The sequence below is a fragment of the Mus musculus genome, chromosome 1 (assembly GCF_000001635.26).
Source record: "Mus musculus strain C57BL/6J chromosome 1, GRCm38.p6 C57BL/6J".
Classification (NCBI taxonomy): Eukaryota; Metazoa; Chordata; class Mammalia; order Rodentia; family Muridae; genus Mus; species Mus musculus.
Window position 1 is genome coordinate 178,908,135 of NC_000067.6, and position 24,962 is coordinate 178,933,096.

Below are 24,962 nucleotides of genomic sequence, written 5' to 3' on the forward strand. Positions count from 1 at the left end.
CTTCTTCCTTGAGGTGCCATGTCAAGCTGGTGCTGGGGGCAGAGATCTGGGGGCAGGGTTGTCCATTGCTGTAAGAAGGGCTCTTGGTGTTGCTTTCATGGGAATCCTGTGTGTGAAGGTTTTTCACTATTCCCACTTTCTAGATATTTTTCTGTCTTCCATTTCATTTAATTTGGCCCCTTAGTTGTTTGGGCACATATTAATCTCCACAAATTTGCTTGTGTGTTGTTATTTTCCCTAAAATGAGGAGTCACAGTATCAGGTCTGATATGACCTGTAAGTGGTTGCAATGGCTTGAGGTTCCAGACTGGGGGTGTTCGGAGGCCTGTAAAGCCACAGCTCTGAACTCAGGGTCCCACAAACCTATAATAATAACTGGGACTTGGAGCATGGCTTACTCTCTGAGGCCTAGTTAGATGCACACTGTCCACAAAGCTGGCTGATGATTCCAAAGCACACCCAGCAGCTTCGACCTAGAGCGCTGGGCTGCTGTCATGATGCTGATCGGGCTAGGATGCACAGTGTACAGCAGTGGCCCTGGGCTGGGGTGCACAGCATACAGCAGTGGCCCTGGGCTGGGGTGCACAGTGTACAGCAGTGGCCCTGGGCTGGGGTGCACAGTGTACAGCAGTGGCCCTGGGCTAGGATGCACAGTGTACAACAGTGGCCCTGGGCTGGGGTGCACAGCATACAGCAGTAGCCCTGGGCTGGGGTGTTCAGCGTACAATAGTGGCCTGATTCCAGGCACAGATCTAATTTGGGATCCAAAGTCAATACTGCACAGTAGCATCTCAGACCCAGGATGAGACCACATTGTCGTATCACTAAACCCTGGAATGATGGTGCACTGACTGCACCCCAGCAAGCACAGAGCTGTGGCTTGAAGTTCAAGAGTCAACAATCAGGACAACAGTGACTCCACCATCCAGCATGGTAGAGTGGCTTTGACAGCTCACACTTCAGGGTTCTGATTAGTTCCAGGGAAGCTGGGTGCTACACCTGTTTGGCCTTGAGGGAAGGAGCTCTGGATGGGGCTCACAGTGCTGACTTCCTCTCTGAAGTAGCTCAGTAGTGTTGCTGGAATTTTTAACCCTAATAAGCCCATATAAAAGACACACAACCCAGATATTTTAATTATAAGCCATATGCCTAGATTGGGCAGATCTAGGGCTATGCTAACTTATTCCACAGTTATAAGACCCCTTGATATTTGTGGTTTCTCCTGATCATGATATTCTGGTCTATCGTGGCTTCTCCTCCTCTTCCTCCGTCCTCTCTCCTTCCCTCTTACCCTGCCACCCCTCTCTACCCTCCAGTCCCACCTTTCCCCTCCACTGCTCAGTCTCAGGGGAAAAGGTTGGTATGGCATCACCTGTGTACCTGATGGTCTGCTGGTTGGAGGCAACCTTTCTTGAGGAACCAGTATTAACATTAGGATACAAACAGCATCAGGCCAACCCACTACACAGTAGTTTAGCAGGGGGACCCCACTTATGGCTTAGTGCCTATAAGGACCACAGGGCTCTTCTTCAGGTGAGCAAGTTGGTAACTGTTGTGGCCAGGGTCCTTCTAACTACCTTCCCCACAGGAAGGAGTGCCTGCCCCTATGTCTAAGCTGATCTCAACTAGAGTCCTAGGCAGGGATGCTGAGGCCAGACATGCGCTTCCCCTTACTACAGGGTTGCCCTGAATGTCTGTGCTCTGGAACACTCATTTGGTTTAGTTAGTTAGTTTATTTTTAAATCAAAATATAGTTGTCTACTTGTGACTTTGGCTGTCTTTCAGCGTTCCTGTGGTAGGGTTACTTAGTCAGCCATCTTGCTCACACAGTTGCTGTTACCTTTTACTGATGGCTATCATGTTGGAGTTGTACAGGGCAATTTCCCTGCTCAAATCCCAGGCTCCTTCAGAGTAGCCCATCAGTTGCTCTTACCTGTGTCAGCCAGCGCTACACAAATGTTCCTTAAATGAGCAGCTGTGCTCCCTAATGAGCTAATTAGCTCAGTGGACACGGACAGCCAAGCAGCTCCTTTGCGAGGGCAGACCACTTCTGTATGTGGCCGGAAGTGGTGTGAGCTGTGGCTGTGGTCAGGGCCTGGTGCTCCAGTGATTTCTAAAGCCAAGTATTTTCTCTCTTTGCCAGTTTCTGTGCGATTGACTTTGTTTCATAACATCTAAAAAGATTCAGGAGCCCCATAGACAGCTATCCATCAAATACAGATTATAGAATATTATAGAAACCAGGGCATATTCAGTGGTATCTTAGTTAGGGTTTGACTGCTGTGAGCAGACACCATGACCAAGGTGAGTCTTATAAAGGACAATATTTAATTGGGGCTGGCTTACAGGTTCAGAGGTTCAGTCCATTATCATCAAGGTGGGAGTATGGTGACATCCAGGAAGGCATGGTGCAGGAGGAGCTGAGAGTTTTCTACATTTTGATCCAAACAAGACTGCTTTATCTTAGTCATTTCAATAAGTATACATGGCCGGGATAGGCAGGAGCTGGACCATGTGTTCATAAAAGATGCTACATGGATGAGTGATATGGTTTCCTCTCAGGTATGCTCAGTTCTGCCTCATTGCCTGCCCTTCCTGCTGCTAACTAACAAGTCCTCCAGAGCCAGAGGACCTTGCATCTTCACTCTCTCTAGCTAGCCTGATCCTGGGGCCATGGCAGAGGGTCTTCATGCCTCTCTTCCTGCATCCTCAGTATTGATTTGGTGGTGACGACCATCCTAAAATCTCTTTGGAACCTTGAGTTGCCTTCAGAATGCTCAGCGCAGCCTGCAGCCGATAGCCTTTGCTACCTTTCTCTCACCGGCCTTCTCGGTCATTTTTGTGTAGAGTCAAAACATCACCATGAGGCTGAAAAAACCACAGCTTCCTAAGCTTTTCTGCCTCACTCGAGACCTGCGATTAGAGACCTGTGTCCATCTGGCTGGCGACTCTGCCGACTTTCTTTCCACGAGACTGCAGAAAACATCAGTTGCCAAGCAACACACACGTCGTGGCTTCTTCCAGCCGTATGCACTCCCTTTCTAAAAGCCACAAATATTTGTCTACAACTGTGTCACACATGTGGACGGTGGGGAGCATACCAGACAGCAGACTGGTGGAATGTTGTATCATTGTCATTTGGTCTGGGATCTTTTCCTGAAGACTTACACAGAGTCACACGGAGAGCCGGGAGTGTGTGCCTTTGGCCGTGGGCATCGATTAGCAAGACTTCCCACAAGGAACTTTATGGTCGAGTCAGCTGGAGGAGGCAGATTTGCAGATCCCAGTGTTGTACATTTCCTGCTAGATAAAATTTCTTTGTAATCTCCAAGCCAATATTCCTGATGCTTTTATGGTGATTTAAGGACAGTGCACAGAGTGGAGGAAATTTTTGAGTCCCTGACACACATGTCCCCCGCTGAAGTGTGACAGGTTGAGCACTGCCTCACGTGCTCTCGGCTTCAGTGCTTTTGAATTTTTTATGCTTTCTGCCCATGATTTCACTGTTTGAAACGATTCCCCGGCATGGTACGGAAGTGCTTTCTAGTGAGAAGAGGCACAAAGGGGCAGCTCTGTGCCTCATAGAGAAAACATGAGAGTTAGCTAAGCTTCGTTCAGGAGTGAGCTCATGGGCTACTGGCTGCAGGTTCAATGCCGATGTAGCCATTGCATGATACACCCACAGGGGAGGAGGATTTGCCTACAGTAAGCGAGGCCACTCCCGAAATGGGGAAGGTCGCATCTAGAGATGAGCAAACTGAATATGAAGACTCATCAGCTGCTGCACAATCAAAGAAGAAAGTGATGAACTGTGCCACTCTGAGACTTAAGGTCAGAGGCCTCTACTGTCCTATCTCTCAAGACCGGGAAACCATTGTACACTCTTGGCAGTATTTTATCATAAAGAAATATGATATAAACATCATTTTTTAAAAATCCCAGATGACTTTGAATAGAAAAGTCACCTAAAACAGGGTACCCTATTGACATTTGACCAAACTGTCATTTTCCCAGAAAGGTTCACAGGAATTCTAACTTTGTGTTTCCCTCTGCCAGCCATGCCTCAGGATCCCATAAATTGCTGTTTATGGGTACTTTATAGTGTATAACTATCATGAATTATAAGAGTTAACTGCATATGGTCATAGCCTAATCCAAACAGAATCCATCTTCTACTTCCTGTGGTTCACTCAGATAAACTATCTTTGCTAAGTCAAGACTGGCCCCCAACCCCCTTCCTGAGACATCCCTGCAGAGTATACTTTGAGGGGAGTTAAATGTGATCAGATACCCCCACACTTCCTCCCTTTTCTTTTACCACTTCTATCTCCTGATTCTTTTGCCCTGGTATATTTACAATTTGCTCTGAAACTGGAACACACTAGCCCATCATTCCCAAATGAGCACCTTAATTGGTCCCAGGTAGGGGAAAAAAAAAAAAAACCCACCATCTTTCTTCCCCGAAGCCAGACATAAGTCACATGAGAAAAAAAAAATCTCTGCTGGCAGTGACCAGGATCTCACATGAAGTCTGTTGAGCTGATGGTCCCTCTCCAGGGGATTCTGTAGGGACTTGGACTTGAGAAGGACATTCTGAGATTGAAACACATCATCTGAACATGAAATGTAGCCAGAGGTTCTCCCAGCCTCAGGTGGGGTGCTCCAGGGAGGAGACATATTTCACCCAGCAGGTGCCTGCATGGGGAGAATTCGAGGAGCAGAACCCTTAAAAAAACATGGCAGGATCTCATTAGAGCAAGGACAGAACAAGGACTATGAGCCATTCCTTCAGGTCAATTCTCAAAGAGCCTAGAAACCATCAGAGGTGCCCTGGGCCTTATTATCACTAACCAGGATAGTGGTTCCACATAGCAACTGCAAAGTTCCCAGGGGTAGCCTTTCTGGAAAGTTCTGCTTCCTGTTGCTAAGTGACTATTTGGGCCGTGTCTTTCTCTGCTTATCAGTAATACCAACGTCTTTTCCTTCAGTGTTACAGGCTGCAATGGCAGGGTTGAGAGACAATGGCAGTAGCATGCCTCTGTGCTATAAGGGGGATTTCCCATGTGTTGTAAACACGTGGGACTTCAGTGCAGGTTCACAGCATGCTGTCTCTATTACAGGGATTGCCCTGTGTGCAGAAACTCGCTGAGAAGGGCTATGTGTGCAGATAGCATGCCAGATTGCTGGTCACAAAGCCATTTTCTTCTGATCCCCTCTCCTTGTTTCTATTCCCAGGCCTCATTATGTGCTATGTCATATGCACACAAACAGATACACTAGAATAGCCCATCGCGGCCAGGACAGAAGTGCCAAGGGAGGTGTTTGCATGAATCCCATCCTTGGAGTTAGAAGCACTTGCTCAGCTGCCAACTGCAAATAGCCCCATGCTGCAAAGCAATGCTAATTAGTATGCCATTAAAAAAAAAAAAAAAAAAAAAAGAGGAAGAAAACACCACCCACAACCAAATAGCCACATGCAAACCTGAAGTCCTGCCCTGACAGCCAGCATGAGGCATGGCCCACTAATGCAGCCTTAATCCACTTTGTTTGGCAGGGAGAGCAAGCTCACCATGCTTCTGAGGGAGTCTCTGGGGAATGTGAACTGTCGCACCACCATGATCGCACACATCTCGGCCGCAGCCAGCAGCTACGCGGAGACCCTGTCCACCATCCAGATCGCGTCGAGAGTCTTAAGGATGAAGAAGAAGAAGACCAAGGTAAGGGCTCTTAATGGGAGGGAGAATACACTGGGGACAAGAGCCAAATCACAAAGAGCCAATCAGTCTCGCCATTCTCTGAACACCAAGGACTGTGCAAACGTGGCTGCTGCAGCCCCTGTCTCAGAACAGGAAAGCCTTCCAACAACACGGGAGAAAGTTGAGTGTCCTTTTCATGGTTGATGCTGTCACGGGTCACCCACCCTGACCGCTGACAGAGACCACTTTAGTAGATTGCCGCTATAAGATGAAAAATGTCCCAGGGGTGGGAAGGAATCAGGCTCCTCCACGGTCACAGAGGTGAGGTGTGCAGCCAGCAATCTGGCTCCAGAAAGGATGGCTAATACCTCACCCCTCCCCGCCATGCGGTTCTGCCACCCCTGCATGCCCAGGAGCCTGCAGCCGGTGGGTTCTTGTGTCAGTGTCCTTGTGTCTGCATTGTGTTGGCAGATGTCAGTAGGCTGACTTCCTTGGGCAGAAGCAAAGCCAGGGTCGCAGTCAAATGGCATCAGTGTTTGAGAAAATCACATTTCTGAGCCAACTCAATACTTGAGACTTCCCTTTCTTCCTCCTTTGTATACGCCTTTTATGTATATAAAAAGGCAAGGCTTCATGACCAGTGTTCTGAGGCAGGGGAATAGTCTTGAGGAAGTCAGGTGGGATCTGGATAGGTCGCTACCTTTCCCAAGCAGACTGATACATTAGTGTGCAAATGGGAATTATCATACCCAGGGAATAGGACAGGAAGGTATTCTGGCATAGTCCAGTGAGTGCCAGCCCCTCTGCAGGCTGGTCTTCAAGACCCTAGCGCCAGTCAGCAGCTTGGGCCTGCAGTATGACACAGGCTTCCTAGGAGGGAAGGCTATCTCAAAAGGACTCCCCATTAACAATTCTCTCGTCCACGTTGCAGTACACATCAAGCTCCTCTGGGGGAGAAAGCTCCTGTGAGGAAGGCAGAATGCGCAGGCCCACCCAGCTGAGACCCTTCCATGCCCGGGCTCCGGTGGATCCAGAATTCCCCCTTGCCCCACTGTCCAGTGATCCTGACTACTCCTCCAGCAGTGAGCAGTCCTGCGACACCGTCATCTACATCGGGCCCAATGGCACAGCCCTGTCTGACAAGGAACTCACTGACAATGAGGGGCCCCCAGACTTTGTGCCCATTGTGCCAGCCCTACAGAAGACCAGAGGTGACAGCCGGCCGGGGGAGGCAGCAGAGGCTGCAGCCAGCAAGTCAGAAAGGGACTGTCTGAAGTGCAATACGTTTGCTGAGCTGCAGGAAAGACTAGATTGCATAGATGGCAGCGAAGAACCCAGTAAGTTTCCCTTCGAAGAGCTGCCCATCCAGTTCGGGCCGGAGCAAGCTGGCAGATGTGCTCCTTTAAGCCAAGCAGTGGGGCCAGACACACCCTCTGAGTCTGAAAAGGAAGATAACGGCTCAGACAATGGCCAATTGACCGAGAGGGAAGGCACAGAGCTTCCAGCCTCCAAGGCACAGCGGAATCGGTCCCCTGCCCCTACTGTGACACGCAGCAGCAGCCCCAGTCCAGCCTCACCACGGAGCATCCCGGGCAGCAGTAGCCAGCACAGTACCTCCCAGCTCACACAGAGCCCCAGTCTCCAGAGCAGCCGGGAGAGTCTGAACTCATGTGGCTTCGTGGAGGGCAAGCCCAGACCCATGGGCTCCCCGAGGCTAGGCATTGCCAGTCTGTCCAAGACCTCAGAGTACAAACCTCCCAGTTCTCCCTCTCAGAGGTGCAAAGTCTACACCCAGAAGGGGGTCCTGCCCTCCTCTGCCCCACCACCTTCCCTGAGCAAGGACTCTGGCATGGTCTCCAGTGAATCCTTGCTTCAGCCCGACGTGCGCACTCCCCCAGTTGGAATGAGTCCCCAGGTTTTGAAGAAATCCATGTCTGCCGGGAGCGAAGGGTTTCCCGGAACTCTAGTTGACGGTGAGGACCAGGAAGGCCCTCCAGCGGACTCTAAGAAGGAGATTCTGAGCACCACAATGGTGACTGTGCAACAGCCCCTGGAGCTGAATGGTGAGGATGAGTTGGTCTTCACACTGGTGGAGGAGCTGACCATCAGCGGGGTGCTCGACAGTGGACGCCCTACCAGCATCATCAGCTTCAACAGTGACTGCTCCGTGCAGGCCCTGGCCTCAGGCTCCCGGCCCGTCAGCATCATCAGCAGCATCAGCGAGGATCTGGAGTGCTACTCCAGCATGGCCCCCGTCTCCGAGGTGAGCATCACGCAGTTCCTGCCTCTCCCAAAGCTGGGCCTGGATGAGAAGGCTCGGGACGCGGGCAGCCGGCGTTCCTCCATCAGCTCCTGGCTGAGCGAGATGAGCGCGGGCAGTGATGGCGAGCAGTCATGCCACAGCTTCATAGCCCAGACGTGCTTTGGGCATGGGGAAGCCATGGCAGAACCCCCAGCCTCGGAGTTTGTCAGCAGCATCCAGAACACGGCAGTGGTGTGCAGAGAGAAGCCCGAGGTGGGCCCTGACAACCTGCTCATCTTATCTGAGATGGGGGAAGAGTCTGGCAACAAAGCCGCTCCCATCAAAGGCTGCAAAATCTCAACGGTGGGCAAGGCCATGGTCACCATCTCCAACACAGCCAGCCTGAGCAGCTGCGAAGGGTACATCCCCATGAAGACCAACATCACCGTTTACCCCTGCATCGCCATGAGCCCCCGAAACGTGCAAGAGCCTGAGTCCTCCACTGCCACCCCAAAGGTGAGCCCCAAAGCATCCCAGGCCCAGGAAAGCAAGGAACCCAGTACAAGGAGAGAGATGAAATTTGAGGATCCTTGGCTTAAACGAGAAGAAGAGGTGAAAAGGGAGAACGCTTACTCCAGCGAGGAAGGGGTTAAGTGTGAGCCGCTCCCAAGCTCCCTGAAGACTGAAGGTAAGTCAGAGCAGGAACTGGATGGCAGGCCCAGCTCAGGCAACAGGCTGAGCAGCAGCAGCTCAGAGGCAGCCGCCTTTCAAGGGACTGATAACGTTAGGAGAGTCGTGGATGGCTGTGAGATGGCCCTGCCTGGCTTGGTGGCCCAAAGTCCCCTCCATGTCAACCGAAACCTAAAGTCAAGCAGCCTCCCAAGGGCATTTCAGAAAGCTGACAGGCACGAGGAGCTGGACAGCTTCTACCATTGCCTGGCAGACAGCAATGGCTTCAGTGCTGCTTCGGGCATCCCATCCTCGAAGACAACCCTAGAGAGGAAAGTTGCTTCACCCAAGCATTGCGTCCTGGCAAGGCCCAAAGGGACCCCGCCTCTGCCTCCTGTCCGCAAGTCTAGCTTGGACCAGAAGAACAGGGCCAGCCCTCAACACGGTGGTGGCAGCAGCAACACCAGCAGCCCCCTGAACCAGCCAGCTACCTTCTTGGCTTGCTTCCCTGATGAGTCCAACGGCAAGACTAAGGATGTCAGTAGCAGCAGTAAGCTCTTCAGCGCCAAGCTGGAACAGCTGGCCAGCAGAAGCAACTCTCTTGGCAGGACAACAGTCAGCCACTACGAATGCTTGTCGTTGGAGAGGGCCGAAAGCCTGTCGTCGGTGAGCTCCCGCATGCATGCCGGCAAAGATAGTACCATGCCCCGCACTGGGAGGAGCCTGGGTCGCAGCACTGGCGCCTCACCACCCAGCTGTGGCATCACTCAGTCCACAGGGGCCTCTCCCAAGGCCAGCCAGTCTAAGATCTCTGCAGTGAGCAAGCTCCTGCTGGCCAGTCCTAAATCCCGCAGCAGCCTGTCCACCTCCACCACCAAAACCCTCAGCTTCTCCACCAAGTCCCTGCCACAGTCTGTGGGCCAGAGCTCCAACCTACCGCCCAGCGGGAAACACATGTCCTGGTCCACCCAGTCGCTCAGCAGGAACCGGGGCTCTGGGCTGGCTTCCAAACTGCCGCTAAGAGCGGTCAACGGGCGCATTTCGGAGCTGCTCCAGGGCAGTGCGGGCCCGAGGAGTGCACAGCTGCGGGCAGAGGCGGAAGAGCGCAGTGGGGCTCCCTCGGAGGACAAGCCCGCAGCCGCCCACCTGCTGCCCTCGCCCTACAGCAAGATCACCCCTCCGAGGAAGCCGCACCGCTGCAGCAGCGGGCACGGTAGTGATAACAGCAGTGTCCTGAGTGGGGAGCTACCACCTGCCATGGGGAAGACTGCCCTCTTCTACCACAGCGGAGGCAGCAGTGGCTACGAGAGCATGATGAGAGACAGCGAGGCCACCGGCAGTGCATCCTCAGCCCAGGACTCCATGAGCGAGAACAGCAGCTCCGTGGGAGGGAGATGCAGGAGCCTCAAAAACCAAAAGAAAAGGTCCAATTCAGGTGGGTACCTGGCATGGCTTGGGGGGGACAGAGGCATCAGGCTTCTGGACCCTCACCTCCCCTGTTCTCGACCAGCCATGGGGGAGGGGTTGGTCTAGATACTAGATCTGGGGTCTTGTGCTCACTTTCCTCAGTGTCCTGATACCAGAGACCTTGGCTGAGGACGTAACCCCCAGAGACTTTCTACTCGATGCCAGGAGATACTCGCTGTGGAGGTGCCAGGCAGAAAGCTGGTCCTTGCTTCCTCCATTTACCCTTATCTCTGCCTTCACGCTGCCATTCAAAGGCTGAGTCTCCCAACCCTTCTGACCTAGTAGCTACAGACGCCTATATATGGAGCTGGTGGCCTCCAAGACCCTGGAAACTGCCCTCAGGGACATAGGGCACTTTGTCTCATCGAAAGTGGGATGGGAGATAGCCTTTCTCCATTCCTACCCCAAACACATTGGTGACAGTTATAGACACACCTGCAGTGGGTCCTGCAGTGCCTCTCCCCAAGTGTTAGGCAATATATGCCATGCACCATGCTGCCTACCTGTGTGTAGGGGGACTTGGCCATCTCCAGAAATATGGGGTCAGAAGGTACATATGCCCAACACCTCATGCCTGAGCTACTAATATATCCCTTGGAATTTGGGGTAGGCATGTGATAGTAAGTTATGTTGGGCAAAAAGAAGACCAAGGTCAGAGAGGGTGGCCCGGATACCATGGAGCAGGCGAATTTAAAAGACAGAGAGAAGAAAGTGGGTAGAGACAGAGGCATGGGTACTAAGAATAATATAGATGCCATGAGAATTTTATCTGAAATGTCATTTTTCATTAGATACTAAAGAAAGGGTCCCTATAAGTTCTTTAGTGCAAGAACTTTTGATTTTTTTTCTTAATAAAATCAAATCAATTGCCCTGTGTACACTTCTGCACTCCTTTGAGTGAGGGCAGCAGAACAGAATGCCCTGCTGGCCTGGCCTTGCCTGGATATCTACCATCTTCCATACACAGCCAGGCTCTGCAATTGAGAGCTCTGAATCCTTTACCCTGCATGTCAATGCCATCAGCCTAGTCAGGATCAAGAGATGGGGTGACATGCAGAAACGGGTCCCTCTCCCCCAGCAGCTGCTACAGGAACCATCCTTGGGCCTTTACAACCTGCCGTGGGGTTGCTTTTGCCTGTTTCCTGCCAGATGTGACACACACACACACACACACACACACATGGAGCTCTGCAATGGACCAGCCCACATAAGGGCTGAGAGCAATGTCCATCATAAACCATTTGTCTTCCTTGGATCAAAGAATTCAATCTCCGGGGACTACCTAAGCTTGTGGTTTCCCATCCCCATCTGCCGTGATATAAGAGGTCCATCCATCTGTGCGGTGCTCTGCAGATCACAGCACAAGGCTTCAGCGAGGACACTCCATTCCGGGCAAGCTCAGGGACTGTTGTGGCTACTGCCACACTGGCATCTGCACTTCCTAGCTGTGCATTTCTAATCTGTCTTATTTCATCCCTGTCTTGGAACAGGCTTTTCAGAAGACACACACCTCCTGCCCCAGCCCCTAGAAGGAGGTAAAAGTGACAAGCTGCTGAGTGTGTCAGGGCAGGCACTGTGACCTATCCCCCAGGCCAGGGGCCCTGAAATGTACTGATGTTAGTTACTGAAAATAACTAAATACCTTATGTATACCAGCCTTCATGGAAAATAACTGTGCTGGCCTTCCTAGTACTTGATTGACAGGCATTGTCATTACTGTCTACTCCGTGTTGGTCTTCAAAGCCCGGAGAACAGTATAGCATTTGCTTCAAGGCTCGCTCACGCTTTCCTGGTGGAGCGAGCTTCTGTTTTCTAATTTAATGTGTCGCTACCCAGCTACTTTATTCTTCCACCGTCTTCAACTTTCTAGTCAAGGCTCCTTAATGTGTCGGTTTGGAGTGAAGCAGGGAAGCCACGGAATGGATGGGGAGAGAGAACAACAGTGTGGAGAATGACAGACAGCTCGGAGAGAGGTAGCAGGCTCCACACATGTCCTTGCTCAGGGCTGACTCCAGTCATAACTGCTGCCCTCTGAGGGACTCCTCTTAGAAGGCTATTGAAGGAAAATGGTGTGTCATAAAAATGCCAGGGAAGGTGCTGGAGACGGGATTTAATATGGAGTGTCCCGAGCATCAGACCTCTGTGCGCAGCCACCGCAGCCACCATAGACCGAGGGCTCTGTGATAGATACCGCAGGGAAGACTTGCTCATTTCAGGTTAGGTGACCTTGTCTGCCTTATTTATGATTATTATTAAGAGAAATGCTGGCCGTCAGACGTGATCAACATAAATCACAAACAACTTCTTTAAAAGAAGCCATAAGGCTTCCTCAAAGGAATTTCCTACCTAGCCGGCCAGTCCTCAGTCACAGGAGACGTCTGGGATTTAGAACTGCAGGGTAGGCAGTTATGTTTCATCTGTGATTGTTTTGCGTTTGGAGAATTGTAATGATTTAGTTGCTTTCTGACTGAAAAAGAATTATAATTGTGTCACTGGGAAATAGCCATGAGCTCTCAGATTCTGTGTGATGCATATGTAACAGCAGAGATGATCACACATCTGGATGTCGCCACCATACAAGCCACTGCCTATAGCTCCACGTTGTTGAATGAGCCTGGGCTTACTGCATGCTATAGTGGAAAGATTAAGCTTGGGGTCATGAGCTATTTGACTTTAATTAGCCTTTCTGAGCCTCAATTTTCTTATGTATGGGAGTTTGATAGATAATGGCCAGGGTCCTTCTGCTGGGCACATTATTATTATGAAACCAAAAGTAATCGTATGACATCCTTTCCATAGGGAAACCCCGTGTGAATGAACTTTATTGTAGGTTGTTGTATTAGTCAATTTTTTATTACTATAAAAGGATGCCTGAGATGATCAACTTAGAAAGGAGTAAGGTGCTAGGTGGTGGTGGCACAGGTCTTTAACCCCAGCACTGGGGAGGCAGAGGCAGGTGGAGCACTGAGTTCAAGCTTAGCCTGGTCTATAGAGCTAGTTTCAGGACAGCCAGGGCTACACGGAGAAACCCTGTCTCAAAAAAACAAACAAGGAGGAGGAAGAGGAGGAGGAGGAGGAGGAGGAGATGGAGGAAGCAGAAGCAGGAGAAGGAGAGGGAGAAGGAAGAAGAAAGGCTTTAGCTCCTGGGCTCAGTCATGGCCAGTTGACCTTGTTGCTTTGGGGCCAGTAGTGAGGCAGCACACCCAGCAAGGCATGCGTAGTAGAGCAATGATGATTGGGAGTGGAAAGAGGGAATAAAGCTAGATTCTCATAGTTCCATTCAAAGTCATGGGCCCAGTGACCCAGACCTCCCACTATGTCCCACCACCCAAAGGTTCCACCACTTCCCACCAGTGTCACTCTGCAGACCACACCTTTAAAACATTGATAAAACACCCATAATCAAAACTGCAGCAAGTGTTGGCCATTGATCAGGCATCCCCATACTTATGGTAGGAGGGGCAGCATCACAGAGTTTAAGACAACCATGAGAAGTGTGAAATGTCCAGAGAGAGGACAATGAACAGAGACATACTGCCATGTGGCTGAGCCCATAATGCAGCCAGCAGAAGGATGCTTTTGCCATAGGCAAAGTCCTGCAAATCAAGGCAACTGCAGAAGGCTGTTGGGGAAAGGCCTGGTCCTGAAGGATGCTGCTGCTCATACGGGCTTTGGAGGCTGAGAAAATAAATCATGGGAGCCCAGGTTTGGAGCAGCAAGAGCATGGCCTATCTTGGGTTTATTCAAAGTAGGGTTCATTCATATTGGGGTTCATTCAGAGGGAATGTTCAAGGAGCACAGTGAGAGCATAGAAAATGTAAAGCCGGGTGATGTTATCCCTTGAGCATGTGGGAAATGTAACAAGAACACACAGATGCATTCTATATACCGAGAGCACATGATATAGCGGAGTCAGCAATGGAGTCATTACAGACTCTCAAGAGGAACTTCTGTGAGTAGATTTTCATTGATTCTCTACAGTTCCTAGCCAGCCCTCTGTGGTAGGCAGCACAAAACTGTGCAGCCTAGAGCTCTGAGTTAGAGTGATGATAACCTGGCTGGGTGGGGAGTAGTGTCTGCCCAGCCAGTAGGCATCTAAGTTGCTAAGAGAATATAAATCATCACTGCACCAACCAAGCCCCCATGTTTAACCCTGCCACATCCCTCTGAAGTCCTTTTTATCTCACTATCTGATCCCTTGCATTGTACTGTGGGTTACCCTTGCACCTTCTTGCCCTTGCTTGCCGTCTCTTTGTTTGATGGGGAAGTCTGAGAATTGACAGGGACCTTGCTCTGAAGGTAGTTCATTCCCATTGCAGGGGGTTTGGCTAGCTGCTACCAGCATCTGGGAAACTTGGGCTAGAGGGAGAGGCTGCCTGAAGAGAAGCCACGTTGGTTATAAGCTACACTCATGCCAGGGCCAGCCTAGCCATAGATTTCTGCAATACCTGCTTGGTATCTAGTACTGATAAGGTACAGAGTGCCACTAGGTATCACTGATTGATTCTTTGATTGGTAATTGGTGGCTGGCAGTATAGCCTGAAAATGTGTCTCCTGTTTCTTATCGAGAGCTTTAGCATATTTTGTCCTATTGGTGATAAGTGTTTTAAATATAGTTTTAAGTGTATTCTAGTCTGCTGGTTTTTGGTTGTCTGTTGGTTGGTTTTGTTTTTATTGTGTACCAAACACTATCCTTCCTTCTCTTACTGTTGAATAAACATTGACATTGGATAGGCCAGCCCAATAGGCTGCCATTGGCTGCCTGTCGTGAATTATACCCCATTTCTCAGCACTATACAGGTGTCTGTGACTAAGGACCCTCAATGAACTGGAAGTGCCCCAGACTGGCTCTGATGATGATCTGATTCTCAGGGGTGTGGCCTGATTTTGTTGTAATGAGATCAAGAATCATAGTGGCTGTTTCTAGGAAACAGGGGAAGGGAGCTGGAGGTTGCCAGAGTGCTTCTAAGAGACTCAACCTAGATATAGAGAGAAAGGGACAAGGTGACAGGACCTGGTCACAGAAGAGAGAGACCGTGGTGAATGAACCTACCCATAGAAGAGAAAGACCAGGGGAAAAGCTTGAATATATGGTCAAGAGAAGACAAAAAAGTGACTGCCCTATGACACAGGAAGCTTTATAAATTAGATCCCTAGATGTGATAGAGCAGACAATGCCAGGGTCTTGCGGACAGAGTGAGAATCACAGAGGATATGAAGTGGACCAGGCTGTGTCAGGAGGGAACTGGGTGAGCCCTAGCAAAGCTCTGCCTCTCCATCTAGAGTAGTGGTCCTCAATCTTCCTAATGCTGGGACTCTTTAATACAGGTCCTCATGTTGTGGTGACCTCCAACCAAACAATCATTTTTGTTGCTATTTCATAACTGTAATTTTGCTAGTGTTATGAATTGTAATATAAATGTCTGTGTTTTCAGGTGGTCTTAGATGACCCCTGTGAAAATGTCCTTTGACCCTCAGAGGGGTCCCAGTCCATGGGTTGAGATCCACTGATCTAGAGGATTGAAAAGTTTGGTCAGACCATTGTAACTGACTGTATAGTTGCTATCTTCAGTCATCCAGGAGGCCTTGGCTCAGGCCAGCCTACTTGGTGAGTTCCAAGCCAGTGAGAGATCCCATCTCAAAAAACACAGGGTGGGTGATACCTGAAGAGTAACATCTGAGGTTGACTTCAGGCCTCCTTGTGCATGCACAAACATGTACACAAACACATACATGTGTACCCCCCCACACACACACACACACAAGCATGCTTACATACACATATATGCAAACATACCAAAGAAAATAAGTATAAGAGATAAATTTCTTAAACCAATCCTGGCCCACTCATGACACAAACTTAGGTGAACAATTATCAACCCAAGTGTTTTTACATACCAGATGTCTACATGTTGACCATGTGCCAGCTGATGAAGGGGCAGCTTGCAGTGGGGCACTGCAAGACTTCTACTTAGCTTGGATTTTCTACTTCCTGTGGCTTTCTGTTGCTGACATTACCCTAGATCTCACCAGCAGCCTAGAAGGAAGACATCAGGGAAAAAATTGAGTTCAGCAAAAGTTGAAAATACTACTTCTGAGGTGGTGATGGTGAACCAAGAAGAAAATCCCAGAAATCTTATGTGTGTGGACCAGCTCAGATGCCAGGCCCAAGTTTCTCTCACAGCAGCATGGCGCAGCAAGGGCTTGCTTCTGCTGCCCTTGTGAGTAATGGAAGGCATGCTCTCTGCCTCTGAAATGTCCTGAAGCCACTAATGCTCTAGGTGCAGGATTCACAGGGTGTTTTGTGAGTTAAATGATGGAGGTTTCAGCTGCTGAGATTGGGCTCATTTGTTACACAGCAGTAGGTAATGAATACAGAATACATCGTCCCACTCGGTTCTGCCTCTGTTCTTCTGCAAACAGACTCGTCTTGACATTGCCCAAGTCTGTCTTGAGGGCACCTAGCTCTGCCCAGACACCGAGAAACACCCTCACCCACACATTCTACTACTTCCTCTTTAAAGGGGGTATTTTCTGCCTTGTCTCAACAAGTGAGGAGAAGGCTTCACTTTCTCTATGATCCGACCATGCAAATTATCATTTAAATTTGAAATGTCCCCCCCACTAGCTTGTGCATTTAAAGACTTGGTTCCTAACTGCTAACAATGTCTTGGGAGAATGTTTAGGAGTAAGTGGATGGCTGGGCGTGGCCTGATTTCTACTAGAGCACCCTCTGCTTCTTCATCATGAGATGAATCAGCTGCCTTACATCCTGCCACCATAGACGAAAGCCAGGCCACCACTGTGCCTCTCCATCATGATGGAGACTCTACTATATACCCTGGAACAGAAGCCAAAGCGAATTCCTCCTTCTTAAGTTACTTCCATCAAGGAAAAAATAATGAATGCAACAGTTTTATCAAAACCTGGATCAAATGGAGAGGGATGACTTAGGGGTACCTACCACCTGCAAGAAGCGCTGACTTAGGTCCTCTTGGACACTCTGCTTCACTCCACCCTGGACCAGTCAGAGTTGTGCCTCCTGCCTTTCTGGTGTTGTTTCAGGGCTCCCAGTTCACAGAGGCTGGAGCTGAGACACAGAGTAATAGAACAGCTTGCCGGGAGTCAGCTGGCTTGGGCAGGCTTTAAAAAACAACAGCCCATTATCTGATTTGTTCCCATATAAAGGTGTTAGATAGACCCTAAGAGACAGCATTTGCTTTGCCCCTGGGGTTGATGTTCCTTGGTCTCATAGATCACTGCCTGCACTTTATTGAAGGGTGTGTGTGTGTGTGTGTGTGTGTGTGTGTGTGTGTGTGTTTGTGTAGCTAGGAGGGGAGAATAGAAAAGATTCCTCATTGACAGCATAACGTAAGTAAGTGCATGTGTGCATGATCACACAAGGTAAGAATAAGGGCTGTGCAAAAAAAAATCCTTAATATGCAGAGGGTATTTTGTAGAAAGTGATCACTGGAGAGGGAAGTGATAGGGTCACGTCCACAGGGACGGAGAGTGGTGAGGAAGCAGCCCTGTACCCTGGCCTTCTGTGTCCATGTTGAAGAATTCTGGCTCCTTGTCTCTGAGGCCAAAGACTGTGATTTATATTTTCCTTCTCAGTCCTTGGCTCTCTCTGCATTGCAGACAAGATGGTTTCTTGGGCTGCAGAGATGGCTCAGCAGTTCAAAGCATGCATTGATCTTGTAGAGGACCTGGGTTCAGTTCCATGTCTTAGCTGTTACAAACAGTGTTCTAATAAACATGGACACAAGTGTCTATGTCATAGTATATTTCACTCCCTGCGGATACTTATCTAGAAGTGGAATGGTTAGATCATGTAGTAGATCTACTTGTATCTTTTTTAGACTGTTCTTCACTGTTCTTCACAATGCCTATATCAATCTACCTTCCTGTAAACAATAGGCCAGGGTCCCTACTAATTTACATCCTCACCACAAGTTTTTTTTCTAGTTAACAATCTAATAATTTTAACTAATAAAATTTAAATCTCTTATGATTCTTAGTATGCATGTGGACATGTGTGTATGCATGTATGTGTCACAGTTTGTGGTGTTAGGTTCCCAGCTTGCACAGACAGCACCTGTGCCCTCTGAGCTGTCTCACGCCCACCCTCTGGGCCTCACTATGACTAGGGCAAAGTAGCACACCGTGTAATTCTGGTATGACTTTCTCTGCTGGCTGATGAAGCTAAGCATGTGCCCTCTATTTGTTGGCCATTTAGAGTGTGTACATTGCCCAGTGACCTAACTTTCTGCCCCTAGGAACAACCTTCTAGAAATGGTTCTGTCAACCCCTAAAAGTCAACAAGCCAGCAACCAATTCATGATTATTTATACATGGCCTTCAGCAAATACTTAAGATCTAAACCATTACAACACCATTGGGGAAATCATTTGTTATCTGGCATTCCTTAACCTTAAAACATAGAAAAAAAGCCATACATATATATGCATATATGTGTTTGTGTGTGTGTATATATGTGTGTGTGTGTGTTTTCTGGTTTTTCTTAACCTTAAAACATAAAAAATACATATATGTATATATGTGTATATATGTATGTATATGTATATATACATATGTGTGTATATATGTATATATGTATGTACATATATTTGTATATATACACATATGAATATGTGTATATGTTTATATGTATATATGTGCTTTATATGTTTATATTTGTATTTATATGTACATATATATGTACACATACATATATACATGCACACATACATATACACACATACATACATACATACATACATATGTGAAATAAGGAATACTGGGACTAGAGAGGTAGCATATTTAGTCAAGTGCTTGCCACATAAATATAAGGACATGAGTTCAATCCCTAGAACATGCATTAAGGGAAAGAAAGAAGAAAGAAAGAAAGAAAGAAAGAAAGAAAGAAAGAAAGAAAGAAAGAAAGAAAGAAAGAAAGAGAGGGAGAGAGAGAGAGAAAGGAAGGAAGAAGGGAGGGGGATAGAGGGAGGGAGAAAGTAAGAAAAGGTTGGGTGCTTGTGATCTCAGTGCTGGGGTGCAGGGGCTTGTTGGCTGGCTAACCCCATCTATTCAGAAAGCTCCATGCCAATGAGAGAGCCTGTCTCCAAAACCAAGGTGCATGATGTCTGAAGAATGACCTCTGGCCACCAGATACCTGTCCACGTGTACATGAGCACCAAACAGACACACACACACACACACACACACACACACACACACACACACACAGGAAGAAAATACCAAGACCTCAGAAAAACTGCCTGCCATCTTTGTACCTGTCTAGTCTCATTCAGGGATTAAATGAGATGCTTGGCTTACATCAGGCAGGATTATGCTTTTCTATACAGAAAATCTCCATCAATGATAGCAGAGCACTCTACTGCTGTGTGTGAGCCCAGAGGTTCCACACCTAAACACACACACACACACACACACACACACACACACACACACACACACAGGAGAATGGCAGTGGTCAGCTGCGGCTTGCCGCTTTTCCCTCAGTGTAGAAGGCTTCTTGAACAGTTTGCAACCTTCATTGTTTACAGTGGTCTTCCAGGTATAGTACCAAATACTAGGACCTTGTTCCCCTAGCAAGGACACCTCTAATTTCATTGGAATAGCCAGCCTCTCCGGGTTGTGCCAACCCGACTCATGCCCTTTCCTGCACACTCTTTACTAGGGATGCTTGGAGGGTGGTGGCTGTAAAGGTCAAGTAAGGCTTTTGCTCATCTTCTCTAGATGAATCAAATGGTGGGTTAAGATGACAAAGGAATGGTGGGAAACTGGAGGGTCTCATACACGGCGCAAAGGCTGATGGGGGATGCTGTCCATCATAACAGCAGCTAACAAGGGATGTTCATTATGACCCTATGCTAGTCCTCACATTCAAGTTCGCCAGCATCACCTGGGGCTTCTCTTTGTATTAGGTTCCCAGAGACGGAGGCTCATTCCAGCACTGTCTCTCGATACCCCCTCACCTGTGAGGAAAACTGCCAGCAGCACAGGGGTCCGCTGGGTGGACGGCCCCTTGAGGAGCACCCAGAGGAGCCTTGGGGAACCATTCGAAATTAAAGTCTATGAGATTGATGACGTGGAGCGCCTGCAGCGACGTCGAGGAGCTACAAGCAAGGTGAGGCCACTTCCTCCTCAAGGGTCATAGATCCCCCAGGTTCCGCCCTAAGGATAGAACTTCCAGAGGGCCTTCACAGGTTTCTGGGATGGCCAGTGGATGGCGGGCGGCAGGGCTCTGGTCCCAGCCACAGACTTTGGTAGATCCTGTGTGTTCATTTCCTGGAACACCTTAAAAGCTAGTGAGCCTGAGTTCTGAGGGACTTTTCTGGCTCCTTGTTCTGAGGTTCCACACATGAGTGCAGACTGATATTTTGGGGAGCCATGGTTCTTCTAGATTAGTACAGCCTACAGTAGTCTCCCTGGAGTTGGGCGTCTTGTCTGTTGAGGTCATCAGGATCCTATCATGCCTCTGGAAACCTGGGCTCCTGTCACCCGCCCCTCCCACAGTCCTTCTCTCTGGAGGTGGCTGCAGGGATGAGTCAGAGTGGAAGGCCCTCTGCTTTTCTTCTCTCTACTGCCCACCTCTTCCTCTGTGAACAGGAGGTCATGTGCTTCAATGCCAAGCTGAAAATCCTAGAACATCGGCAGCAGAGAATCGCTGAAGTCCGAGCCAAGTACGAGTGGCTGATGAAGGAGCTAGAAGCGACCAAGCAGTACCTGATGCTGGACCCCAACAAGTGGCTTCGTGAATGTAAGACCCATTGGCACATGCCCATCTTTGCTATCACAGTGGTCTCCAGTAACACAATCTAGGAGCCTAACCCAGGATGACAGCCACAGAGACTGCTTGCATCCGAGGCATGGGGCTGGTGGGATAGAGATGTCCTAAAGAGTAGCAATCCTTCTATCTATCAGGCCAGGGCAACAGAGGGCTAGTAAGAATTCCTGTATAAGATACTTTCACTTGAGGGTCTTAGTTGAGAGCACCTGAAAGCAAAACGTATTATCTTCCCTACACCTGGCAGAAGATTCTAAGCCATAGACTCATGAGGTTTATCTAGCCTAAAATGGACCAGGACTATAGCTCTCTTCATAGACTAATATGTGCCACCCACAAACTGTTCCTGGTGACCCTGAAAATCCAATGACCAGCTCTTGGGTTAATTCCATTAAGCCAAGAGCCCAGGTGATAGTAACCACCAGGTAACTATTTGTAATGGTGCTGTTCTTTTTGAGAGATAGATTTGATTGTCCCTAATTTATTTGTTACCAGCTATTCCATTTACTTCAAAATAAGGCTTAACTTTGCTCCGGCTATTAACACTGATATGGGACCAATCCTGGAAGGCTTTGTCTGTCTGTAGGTAAAATACAACAGCAGCTTTACAAAGGCTCTCTCCACAACTTTCCTGCCCAGCTCTTCCCTCCAACCTCCTCTTGTTAACACCTTCTCCTGCGAGTCACACCCTCCTGGTGCTCCCTGCTGGTGAGGAATCTCACAGATGGAGCCTAGAGGCTTGGATGTGTGTTCCAAAGAGCTGGGTTTAGAACAGACTGGAAACGATGATACAGGTGAAGAAAGGCTCCTGACTAGCTTACCAAGAGTAATAAACCCACCTTCACAGCGTCTCTTTCTTGGAAGCTGAGAAAATAGAGAGCCCTACTATTTGGGGCTGCATCTATGTCCCTGCTCAAGGTCCCACAGACATGATTTCAATACTGGCTTTTGCTACGTGCTGGCTGTGTAACTTTGGGTAAGGTGTTTTCTGACTTTGGGTCTTGGTTTCCTTGCTATAAAAGAGAAGAGTGGTCATGCCCATCCCATAGGGTGGTTCTAGGCTGCAGCAAATGTTTATGCTGCATGGTCCAGAGGAGGAGTTTGGCATCTTGGAATATATGCAGTTATCCCAGAGTTCAGTCAACTAGATAGTCTGGCAGCAGCTACTTCTTCAGTGCCTGTTTGCATGGTACAAGGTTAGTTCCTTGGTTAGAGATTTGAGCAGAGATACAAACTCCCCCACCAACAGGATTTTCATCTCAAGTAGAATGAGACCAACATGGGAATGAGGATGAGCCCAAATCTGACTGACACCTAAGCCGCCCAATGCCTCTTCTCTGCTCTCTCCTTTGTCTTTCATGGACACCTGGGTCCATCCTGGCCCCTTAGGTGGCACCCTCATTTTCGCCATCCTTGTATTTTTCAAAAGCAGCTTATGCCCAAGACAGGCTTGAAAATGACCATCATTTTCCAAACTAAATTTCTTCCCCCCCAACCCTGGGATGCGAATGAGCTTACACACCCGTGCACATGTGCCTCAGATGCTTGGAGTGTGCAATTGCTCTCTTCCTGCCTTGGTACATGTCAAGGGTTGGTAGTATTTCTTTTTTTGATGCTGAGACAAAAAACAGAAGGTCACATGAAAGGGAGAAATACAGATATTTTTAAAAAGATAAATTTAAACTAGGAATCAGAAGAAAAAAAATCAAGGAGACTGAGTGCTAACTCTCAAGACGGATGGGTAGTGGACAATGCTACAACAATGCGATGGGCTGAGCTCCATCTCCAGTTCTAGCTTCCCCTCCTTTTGCCTCTCTACAGAGGAGCCTGTGAGGGTGTCTGGTGTGCTTGGGATAGGGTGAGGCTCTGGTTTCAATTTACTGAGCTGAGATGTAGAGGGACCCTGGGTCTGTCTCTAGCCACAGTGCTTATTAGCAATATAACCTTGAGCGAGGACTACATGCATAGCTGCCCCTGTTAAAAGAACTCTACTCCATGACAGACCCTCGTGTTTCTGTATCGGGTGTGGTTTTGCACATCTGTCACATTTATGTTATGTTCTTCTTGTTGGTGACTCAAGATGGATAGGAGAAGAAGGGGAAGGGACCCCTCCACTTCCTCCTCTTGTGTTGCTGTTAAGGAAGCGATGCAGGCTGAGGTAGTTTTGCCCGGCTGGGAATTTAATGTGAGGTCCCTGCTAAGCTACCCACCCCCATCAACTACTGTCCATTCCCTGCTGCTCTCCCCATTCAGACCTTTTATAACACCCCTCAAAATGAGATCAGGCTCTGCCAAGCCATTATGGGGGCAAAGGAACTCCAGATCCCTGCCCCTCAGGAAAGGAACGCACAAGGACTTTTGTTGCTATAGGCCTGCACCCGATGCAAGACACAATGGCCATATGACTCGATTTGTGTTTTGAGCCTAAAGGTTGTCTTAATTGTTAGTACATGTTTTTTAAACATCATATGTACACACACACACACACACACACACACACACACACACAGTGACCAGTGAGGTGAGCCTGGTGAAGCTGGGTCAGGTCATGGTTTTGCTGAGCACCTCAGCTCTCAGGCAGAGGAGACAGGAAGACTGGGAGGTTAAGGCTCACTTCAGGTGTATTGAGAGTTAGAGGCCAGCTTGTGTTACACAAGGCAAGATCAAGACCCCCAGCCTGAGGGGTAGCAACACATCACACAGGGATGGGAAACAGGAACCTCCTTTTTCTAGGAGGGTGGGGTATGCATGTCACTCATCACTCCTGAAAGGGACTCTTGCTGCCTTAGCATCCCAAGAGTTTCTTGCCTCAAAGATCCGTGTTGGAGGCAGCGAGGGTAGGCATCGGAAGTTCTAGACCACCTCCCTGTTCCTTAGAATTGTCTCTGAATGTTAAGAAGCTAGAAACCAGAATGGGTGTCACTTCCTCTGGCTGAGGGCCAGGCAGGAGGGGATGCTTATGTGGCACAACTCAGTTGCCCTTAGCCCAGAGGAGGTGGGGGAGGCAGACCTTCTTACAGTTAGCTCTCCCATCTCTAAGAGCTCCTTTCTCTTTCAGTTGACTTGGAGCAGGTCCTGCAGCTGGATTCCCTGGAGTACCTGGAGGCACTGGAGGGTGTGACAGAGCGCTTGGAGAGCCGCGTCAACTTCTGCAAGGCCCATCTCATGATGATCACCTGCTTTGACATCACCTCCAGGCGCCGATAAGGACTGATGGGCTCTGAGCCATCAGGCCCTCTCTCCCCCAGGACTTCAGCAGGACACCGCCCTCCCAAGCCCTCTGTGCTGGCAACACCCAAGACAACAGGATGAGGATGAAGGTTGGTAGCAAGTCTGGAGTGAGCGTGGAGCGAAAGGCGATGTTTCCTTTGTTTGCCATAGGAAAGAAAGGTACAGACACCAACATGTGGAAGGAGGAAATGATGGGAAGCCCCGTGGGACTGAGAAAGCACTTTGAGGAACCTTGAAGAACTCTGTACATAGGACCGCTAGCAAAGAGACTCTTACCTTGCGGCTGTGGGAAAGGGGAGGGTGACATGGGATTACCATGGAGAACGAAACACCAACAAGATGACCCAGAATGATGGATTAAGTGCCTTGCAAATCTTTATGATTATCCAAACATTGTGTCCGTACTTTCTTGTGTCCAGATGGTGCTAGTCAAGAAGAAATCAACAAAACAGAAAACTCAACCCAGTTTTTGAAATGTATTGACGGCTTGTTTTCTCTTGGTATTTTTCTCTTGTTTCTGATTTGCTGTTTGTTTCTAAGAAGTTGTGTTTGTAGTGATGTCTCCTAATCGGTATTGCAGCTGAATAAATGTTAACTGTCTTTCATGGCTCTTCTGGTAAGGCCACTCAGACCGTGGAAACCGCGTTGGCATGAGCCGGTGTGTTTCCCAGGGAGGTTTGGAAGGACAGGTGATGGGAGAGACTATCTTCCAAAGCGGCAGGTCAGCTGGCAGACCCAGGGTTGGGCATGGAATAGGTACACATGAGCTTTAGTGACAAGGAGAGATGTCTTTAAGGGGAAGAGAGATGTGAGCCCCTGTCCCTGTTTGTTTCATGGGCTTGTG

The 24,962-nt window shown here is 48.9% G+C and overlaps 1 protein-coding gene across 2 annotated transcripts in view; it reads left to right on the forward strand.

The window, feature by feature from the left end:
• Kif26b (kinesin family member 26B) overlaps nucleotides 1-24,723 on the forward strand; it is a 403,733-nt gene extending 379,010 nt beyond the window's left edge. Inside the window, exons 11-15 of one of the 2 annotated variants that reach the window (NM_001161665.1) lie at nucleotides 5,555-5,717; nucleotides 6,628-10,042; nucleotides 20,025-20,227; nucleotides 20,710-20,860; nucleotides 23,946-24,723. In NM_001161665.1, the coding sequence (NP_001155137.1) occupies nucleotides 5,555-5,717; nucleotides 6,628-10,042; nucleotides 20,025-20,227; nucleotides 20,710-20,860; nucleotides 23,946-24,094 (4,081 nt within the window). In that variant the 3' untranslated portion in view covers nucleotides 24,095-24,723. The remainder of the gene's footprint in view (nucleotides 1-5,554; nucleotides 5,718-6,627; nucleotides 10,043-20,024; nucleotides 20,228-20,709; nucleotides 20,861-23,945) is intronic. The other variant, XM_006496865.3, reaches the window with a different exon arrangement.
• Nucleotides 24,724-24,962: the final 239 nt, after the last annotated feature.